Source organism: Cucurbita moschata, unplaced genomic scaffold, assembly GCF_002738365.1.
Source record: "Cucurbita moschata cultivar Rifu unplaced genomic scaffold, Cmos_1.0 Cmo_Scf00001, whole genome shotgun sequence".
NCBI classification, from domain to species: domain Eukaryota; kingdom Viridiplantae; phylum Streptophyta; class Magnoliopsida; order Cucurbitales; family Cucurbitaceae; genus Cucurbita; species Cucurbita moschata.
This window is the reverse complement of record NW_019268517.1, coordinates 8,108,076-8,116,472: the sequence shown is the minus strand read 5'-3', so window position 1 is coordinate 8,116,472 and position 8,397 is coordinate 8,108,076. Positions and strand designations below refer to the sequence as shown.

The following is an 8,397-nucleotide window of genomic DNA, read 5'->3' as shown; positions in this document are numbered from 1 at the left end:
CCCCCCCCCCCCCCCGCCCCCCCACACCACCGCCACCACCAAACAAAATGAAAAAACTGGGGGGAGAGGAAGATAAGAAGAATGAGTACCAATTTCATTCTCTTACCTCATTCATCTATTGCCCAGTGATATAAGTCAAATGATGTTTTCAACCATGAGGAAACTTGGATATGATGAAAAAGCGTTCCCATAGGTAAATGAAAATGGCTCTTCTGCTCAGAAGAGCAGAAATGAAATGTTCCCAAAATTCTTGATCCCATTGGACCATTTCTTTCTATATGCATTAGAATTCCGATTCATGGATCTCTCGGATCGAGAAAGAAAAATAAGAGGAAGAGGATCAAACCATTTCTTCCGACCCTTTTTCTTGATAAATGTTGGTTGATCGTATATTTCATTATAGTTCTATGATAAAGAGTATCATTTCCTATTTGATCCCTTTGAATTCCATACTATCAGTTGCGATCGGATCTATTCATTAACAAGAATCGATTCAATACATTTCTGGTGTACTCATATTGGATTTGAATCAGATTTTTTATCCATATGAGTCAAAATATAAAACTAGATTGATTGAGGGGGAGAATGAACTGAATGGTAAATATATTGATACAGTTTATTAGTTCTGTAGCTATGATGTCAAGTTTGTTCAGTGCTTCTTTTTTTTCTTTTTAAACCGCTGCTCCGGTCTTTCTTTCGAGATAAAGTGATCTAGTAGTATTTTGCTTTTGTAGGAATCACAACCTAAGTTAGGTTCCAGGCAAGACACTTTGGAAGGTTTGATTCTTTCTTTTTCTTTCATCTTGACAGTTATCATCCCAGACATGGTGAAAAATGTCTTCCTTTTACAGGTGAAGCATCTCAGAACGGCAACTCCATGCATGGTGCTCAAAATGGAGGATCTAATACTCAGGCAATGACTGTCATTCCATTGGCTGCTGCTGGGGCCCCGGGAGTCATTCCTGGTCCCACGACCAACTTAAATATTGGAATGGACTATTGGGGTGCATCATCCGCTATCCCTGCAATGCATGGAAAGGTTCCATCAACTCGAGTAGCTGGAGGATTAGTTGGATCTCGGGATAGTGTACAGTCACAGCTTTGGTTGCAGGTAAGCTCTAATAGACTCGAAAATTTCTCAATGAAAAGTTTTGTTGTTCATAAAATATCTATAATTCGAAAAGTTGGTCTTGGAAGTTGAAAAAGGAAACAAAAATAATATCTATATATTTGGATTTAGGATGAGAGAGAGCTTAAAAGACAGAGAAGAAAGCAATCAAATAGAGAATCTGCACGGCGATCCCGGTTACGCAAGCAGGTATTGAAACACATACTGGAAAAATCTTGTTGGTAGACCTGATATCTTGTGCTTCTTCTATAACCTACTGGCTCTGAATTCATGCTTTTCAGGCAGAATGTGATGAACTAGGACACCGAGCTGAAGCCTTACAAGAAGAAAATGCCAGTCTTAGGTCTGAAGTGAACCGGATAAGGAGTGAATATGAACAATTACTTTCAGAGAATACTTCTCTGAAGGTAATACTAAAATTACGCTTTTTCTCCCTCAATTGCTTCAACTCACTTTGACTGTCACTTAGCGTGTAAAATTGAGTATGTAGGATCAAGCGATTTAACTTTGAATAGTTCTTAATCTTCTTTTTGGTAATCAAAACGAGACGGTTGGATAGTGAGACTTACAGCGCGATGATATTATATGAAAAGCGTTGGGAAATAAACTTCCTCTTCACTGCAACAGATATATGTTGGCATTAACTTGCCCCATCTAACTAATAGACTGGATTTTGTTTTTGCAGGAACGACTCGGTGAAGTTACGGGAAACGAAGAAGTAAGGGCCAGCAGGAATGGCCAGCATTCGAGTAACGAAACCACACAACTTACAGAGTCGGAGGTTGTACAAGTTGGTAACAAGAATTGAATGCTCTCCCTGCTTGCTTTGCTGCATTTTTAGGCGCATAACCTTAACTAATTTGTCAACAACCCCAAAATTTTAGGTCTCCTAGCTTGTAGGTTGAGTTTTTATATAAGCTGCTGACCTATTATAGTTTTAGGATTGTTTATTCCTGTGATCCATATTATCATCTCTTTGGGGTGCTTCCTTAACTGCCAAAGCCCCCAGCGTGTTAAATTAGTCTTGTAGCATTCACACTTCACTTTAGCGTCTGTACTAAAACCCCATCCACATTAATTATTGTTGACTTGAAGAAAAAAAATGAATATACCTTGGCAAGTCTTTACTTGTTTGTACCTTTCTGTTCTGTCTTTTCGGGTTTTCATGTTTGAAAATTGTTGACCCACGCCGTGTTGGCTCGATTATAATTTTCGTATCATGTCATCTGCTATGTTAACCTCCTACTTACGATACTAGTACTGTCGAAAAACTGTTTCTTGAAATACTAAGGTACATTACAAGTTAAGTTTAGGCAAAGGAGTCGTCTTGGGATTGATTGAGATGCATGTAAACTAGTTCATACAAGAGTCTCTGATGGGTCGTCTTTAGAATCTTTGATCGAGGAGGCGACGAGAGAAACAGCGACGTTTTAGTGGGAAAAAATGTTGCTTAACCTTCTGGGATATGATTGATAATCACTTCAGAAGGGCTCTAGTTCATCTTTGATAACATAGATCTGCCCAAATGGTGTTAGAATCTTCGTCTAAAAATAGAACTTGAAAGGAATAATATCATTAAATAAAACCTTCTTTCCCCCAAAGAATTTATCTGATAAAAATAACTTCTCTTGTGTTCTATAAACTACTGCACAATTTCAGAAAATGGGTGTTAGCGAGCGCTGCATTCTATACAATCTCTTACCCATTGGACGAACCTCTTCCACAACAGCACCTCCATTGGAAACAGCTGCTGCAGCAGTTGCTGCATCTCCATTGAAAACAAGTGCAGTTGCAGCACTTCCAAGCAAAGCAGCTGGAGATGGAGGGGCAGCCGAAGCAGCATCCGGGCGTCGGGCACTTCGGGCATGTGGGGCATTTGGGGCACTTTAAGCGTATCGAGCAGCAATTTGTGCAGCTTGGTCTCGGACATTTTGGCTGACAGCATTTCAGTCTGCTGCAGCATCCATCACAAGAACCCGAACAGCAACAGGATCTTGTTTGTAGCTCGAGCGTCTGTCGAATCCTTTTGAGGCGAATCTTCGTCGTCATGTTCTCCATTTCTTGGATGAATTTGCAAAGATGGCGGATGTAGTCTGGATAAAGCTCTAAGTTGCAGTGCCCTCCTCCTTTTATCCATAGAGGATCATATGGTTCTCTTGATTTTTTCCATAATCCATTTCCATGGAGCCAGTTCACAACATCATCTTCTGTGCCCTGTGAATATTATCCAAAAACATTTACAAGCTCGTCTTCTTCGTTATTGCAGTTGGTATGAAAATTGTGGTTCAATGTAAGAAAGAGATACGAACTTTTGAAAACATCTGCATGGGTATCCACCCGACCATCTAATCAACGATATGGTTCGGAATCGAACGACGGGACACAAGTTCAAGTTGAACAAGGATGGAAAGAACTTACATGTATCACAAGCACAGGGCACTTCACCTTCTTGATTTTGTTGATGTTCTGCAGGGGAGAGAGTTCTCATAAGCTTGATGAACACAACGAAAGTATCGACGCCGTCGATGTCGAAGATAAGCACGTTACCTTATAAATGTCGAAGCAAAAGGAGAATTTCACATGGCATAGAACGCGTAAACCCGAAAGAATTGCACTATGCAGGACGACGCCCCTTAGCCTCGGCAACTTAGAAGCCAAATGCAATGTTGGTCCACTTCCAACAGACTGCCCATACAAGATCAAGTCTTCTTGGCTCACTCCATACTCAGTTTCAAGGCACTCGTAAACCGCTTCGATGTCAGCGTACGTATTCAATTCGCTAGGCTGGGATTCAAAAACGACGTTAATTCGACTCACTAATAGTGACTACGAGTTCAAGTTATCGTAGAAAGCATATAGCAATGAGCAACAACCGAACAAGACTAGCTAATTCAACCACCTTATAGCAATGATCTAACCATGTTCGTAACGAATACTAAACAAAGCCTCGTTCGAAAGGACTGCTAGAGCCTAAAAATTCACCCAAATAGCCTAGATTACTGCGTTTTATTTCGAGTTAATCTCATTCCCTTGTTCGACCTCGGTCATTTTTACGCGAATCATTAAGGGAAGAGTTAATACAACAGATTGCTGCATAGAGTGAACAGCAACATACCTTACCAGTTGAAGCTCCATAGCCAGAGTAGTCATATCTGCATAAAAAGATTACAAAAGGTTAGATAAGGAAAAACACAATCAAGAAACCGATGAGCACGATCAAATTCACCGATATGGAACCACGGATAGCTCAAAAAACGGTACAAATAACCGTCTTGTAATGGCCCAAGCTCACCACGGGCAGATATTGTCTTCTTTAGGCTTTTCCTTTCGGGCTTCCGGGAGAGGTTTCCACATCCTTATAAAGAATGCTTCGTTTCTTTCTCTCCAATCGACGTGGGATCTCACACGTCTTGTGCTAACAAACATTTCTCATAACGACCGTGAGCGTTTAGCAACACGAATATAGAGCATTTGTACGAACAAAATTTCTCGAGTTCGAAAATTAAGCGAATAAACAATACTTCCTCGGGTTTCCTTATAATAGTTATGAAGCAGATCTTATGAAAAATAAAAGCAATCTTGCAGAGAAAAGAAGAATGGAAAAGGGAGAAAAAGCAAACTTTCCCAGAACCCCAAAGGGCACAGAACTCCATCAAACAAACATATTTTGAAGCTAAAAGAGATGAGAAAATTACTGCTTTTTCAGGGGAAAAAGGTAAAAAAAAAAAAGGTAAGAAAATGACCTTAAAATAACCCAACTTTGGAACTATTAAACCACCCTTCTCTTCTTCTCCTCTTCTTCACTTTTCACTTTCCATCATTCATCTATCCGGTAAATAATTGCTGTAAATCTCCCCCAACCCAAACAGTAAATTTCAACTCATTTTGATTTCTTTTCTTTTCACTCAAAATCCCATCTGAAAAAGAGCAGTAAAAACCTAAATCCTTGTAAAAATCAAACATGGCACAGAAACAGCCGCCATAGCCAAAAACAGCTTCACCGGAAACAGACCTCCGTTGATCAGAACAAAGTTAGATAGAGAAACAAAAAAAACTGTCAAATCCCACATCCTTCGTTCGAGAACCGAACAAAACATTAAGAGTGTGGAAACCTCTCGAAAAACCCACAAAGAAAAAGACCAAAAAAGACCCTATCTGCTATCGTTGAGTCAGTCACCGAGCGATGTGTCAGCTAGGATTGTGAGATCCCACATCAACTACATAGCGAAAAGAAACATTCTGAGTGTGGAAATCTCTCCCTAGCAGACAGCGTTTTAAAGTCCGAAAAAAAAAAATTCAAAGAGGACAACATCAGCTAGCGGTGGACTTGAGCTATTACAATTGGTATCAGAGTCCGTCACCGACGGTGTCTGACCCCAAAAGGGTAGATTGTGAGATCAAGAAACACTTCTTATAATCTCAAGAGAAAGCCCGAAATAACCAAATTAGAACAATATCCGCTAACGGTAGATTTGGGTCTCTCTTACACGCCATAAACAAAAAGCTTCCACAAAAACAGAGCTCCATTAACCAGAACAGAGTCAAGATATATATATATATATAGATATAGAGAGAGAGAGAGAAGAACAAACCCCATGAGATTAACTCGGAGATTAACTTTAAGCTGAAGGAAGAGATCATAAAGCTGGCCGAGGTCCGCCGCATTGCCATGGGAATAAAGCAGAGTAAGCCTCGCACATGGATTCCTTAAATAAAACCCCACAATCTTATTCCCACGTTTAGTATCGATCATCAAAACATCCAGCAAACTGTCATCCACCGGCGCTCCCGCCGCCTTCGGAACCACCGTAAGGCGGGCGTCGCCGTCGCTGTCGCCGTCACGCTTTCTGATCTGGTAAGTCGGTGGCGACGGCGGAAAGAAGGCGAATTTGGAGGCCAAATGAGAGAGCATGCAACCCATTCACCGGAAAATAAGATGAAACTAAAATTCATGGGAGTGAAAGATTCAAAACATTGTAAATTTTTTTAGGCGGAAGAGGAGAGAGAAAGTGGGTTGTAGAGAGAGAAAGAGAGAGTTTTCTATATCTGTGTAATATCATTGTTTGTAATGTAAAAGTTTCAGATTTCTAAACACAGAATGAAAGAGAAAGTGGCAGCGACAAACAGAGACACTATATATTAAATTAAAATTCTCTTCTTTTTTTTAATTTTTTTATTTTTTTTTTATTTTTAAATAGGTCGGAATTTCCTTTCGAAATTTCACTCAAAGTGTTTAAAACGCGTATGCTAGGGAGAGGTTTTCACACCACAAACCACCTCGCTAGTGTCTTCGCTGGCACTCATTCCCTTGTTCAATTCATGTAGGACCCCTCAATCCACCCTCCTTCAAGGTCCAGCGTTCTTGCTGCCACACCACCTTGTGTCTACCTTCCTTTAGGGCTCAGCCTCCTTGTTAGCACATCGCTTAATTCTGATACCATTTGTAGTAGCTCAAACCTACCACTAACCGATATTGTCCTTTTTAGCCTTTCCCTTCGGGATTCCTCTCAAATTTTTTAAAACATGTCTACTAGGAATAGATTTTCATACGCTTATAAAGAATATTTCATTCTCCCCAACCAACGTGGGATCTTTTATATATATATATATATATATATATTAATAATTCTAATGAACTATTTTTATATTGACAATTTTTTTAGTAGTTTAAATTTTAAAATTTAATGGGGAGTATAACACCTCAACCAATCAAATTATATTTTCGTCAACGGAATTTATAATAATTTAGTTTTGAGTGTGAAAAATTTCATCGAGGTTATATGTGAAAGTTACTTAAATTCCACTAATGTGTCATTTTTTGAACTGATCAGACATAAGTGGTTGTCACATCAAATTCAATTACACTTTATCGTCGACTAAATTGTTACAAATTTTAAATAAAAATATTAAATTTCTATATATTAAAAATGAAAGACTAAAGAAAAAATACATTGTAAGATATTAAATTAAAGGTTTGATTATAAATTCAGTTAAAAAGTTGTAATTTAATTTAATTTCAATAATTTTAAAATTTTAAAATTTATATATATATATAATTTAGTTAGTTTTTTTACCTTATTATATTAGAGTCCATTTTCAAGTGAAATTAAAAAAATTAAAAATAATAAGAATTAAAATAAGAGATGAAATGAAAACCAAATTGTGTGAAATTAAACCTAAATCCAAATCACTAAGGTCAAATTAGTAATTTAGCTCAACTTAAATTTAGTTTTACAAGGGAATTATTTTAATATAATTTGAAATCCAACTCATTTATTTAATTCATTAATTTTATTTAAACCATGACCTTGTCGACCCATAAAGTTAATAAAAACAAAAATAAAAACATATAATTTTAAAAAACAACTGATTTATTTATATTAAAATGGTAATAAAAACAAAATTATTTATATTTATATTTGACGAATTTAAAGGTGAAGAGAGAGAAAAAAATTGTATATGCATGACTTCATTGCTTTGTCAGTTCCACAGACATTAGGTCAAAAAATATTTGTTTCTCTCTCATGCCACTGCTAAAATCCAAATTTTTAACTTAAAAATATTTATTTATTTATTTATTACCATTTAACAATTTTGGATCATAGATTTATATTACATTAAATTATTCTTTTATTATTATTTTATTCTCTACCTTTTTTAATATTTATATTTAATTTTTTTTAATTCTTAATTTTAAAATTTACGATAATAATAAAACTAAATTATAAAAAAAAAATAACCTTGTTAAATATTCTTTTAAAAGATAGTAATATTATTTTTGTTACGTTTGAAAAAAATAATTAAATTTTCAAATGTAAACAAAGGTTTGAAACAAGTACGAAAAGTTAAAGGGTAATATCGTAATTTTGTCTAATAATAATAATAATTTTTATTCTATGCATAGTCTTCTTATTTAAAATAATAATAAATTAGGAAAAAAATTAAAGGTAGTTTTAAGTTTTTTTTTCTATTTTTAAACTAAATTTTAATTTTTTAAGTTGAGGGTAATATTGTAATTTTGTGTTTTTATAATTTTTGTCTAATAATAATAATAATTTTTATTTTATGCATAGTCTTCTTATTTAAAATAACAATAAATTAGGAAAAAAATTAAAGTTTTAAGTTTTTTTTTTCTATTTTTAAACTAAATTTTAATTGTTTTTTTAATTTTTGTTTTAAACTAAACAATTTAATGTTTTTCTGTGGCGCTTAGCTCTGGCTGCCAACGGTGTTATTATTATTATTATATTTTTTTTTTTTTTTTTTTT

General features: G+C 35.8%; 2 protein-coding genes across 2 annotated transcripts in view; one reads left to right on the top strand and one right to left on the bottom strand.

Moving 5' to 3' along the window:
* LOC111452013 (bZIP transcription factor 16-like) overlaps nucleotides 1–2,270 on the top strand; it is a 6,517-nt gene extending 4,247 nt beyond the window's left edge. Inside the window, exons 9-13 of the mRNA XM_023092566.1 lie at nucleotides 735–777; nucleotides 852–1,111; nucleotides 1,241–1,318; nucleotides 1,411–1,536; nucleotides 1,815–2,270. Of these exons, the coding sequence (XP_022948334.1) occupies nucleotides 735–777; nucleotides 852–1,111; nucleotides 1,241–1,318; nucleotides 1,411–1,536; nucleotides 1,815–1,937 (630 nt within the window). The 3' untranslated portion in view covers nucleotides 1,938–2,270. The remainder of the gene's footprint in view (nucleotides 1–734; nucleotides 778–851; nucleotides 1,112–1,240; nucleotides 1,319–1,410; nucleotides 1,537–1,814) is intronic.
* A 402-nt stretch (nucleotides 2,271–2,672) lies between these two features.
* Nucleotides 2,673–6,234, bottom strand: LOC111452102 (protein ABHD17B-like). Its single transcript, XM_023092681.1, has 5 exons — nucleotides 5,722–6,234; nucleotides 4,245–4,281; nucleotides 3,677–3,913; nucleotides 3,548–3,595; nucleotides 2,673–3,343 (listed from the first exon to the last, which is right to left on the bottom strand). The coding sequence occupies exons 1-5, from the start codon at nucleotides 6,048–6,050 to the stop codon at nucleotides 2,828–2,830; spliced, it is 1,167 nt and encodes a 388-aa protein (XP_022948449.1). The 5' UTR covers nucleotides 6,051–6,234; the 3' UTR covers nucleotides 2,673–2,827.
* Nucleotides 6,235–8,397: the final 2,163 nt, after the last annotated feature.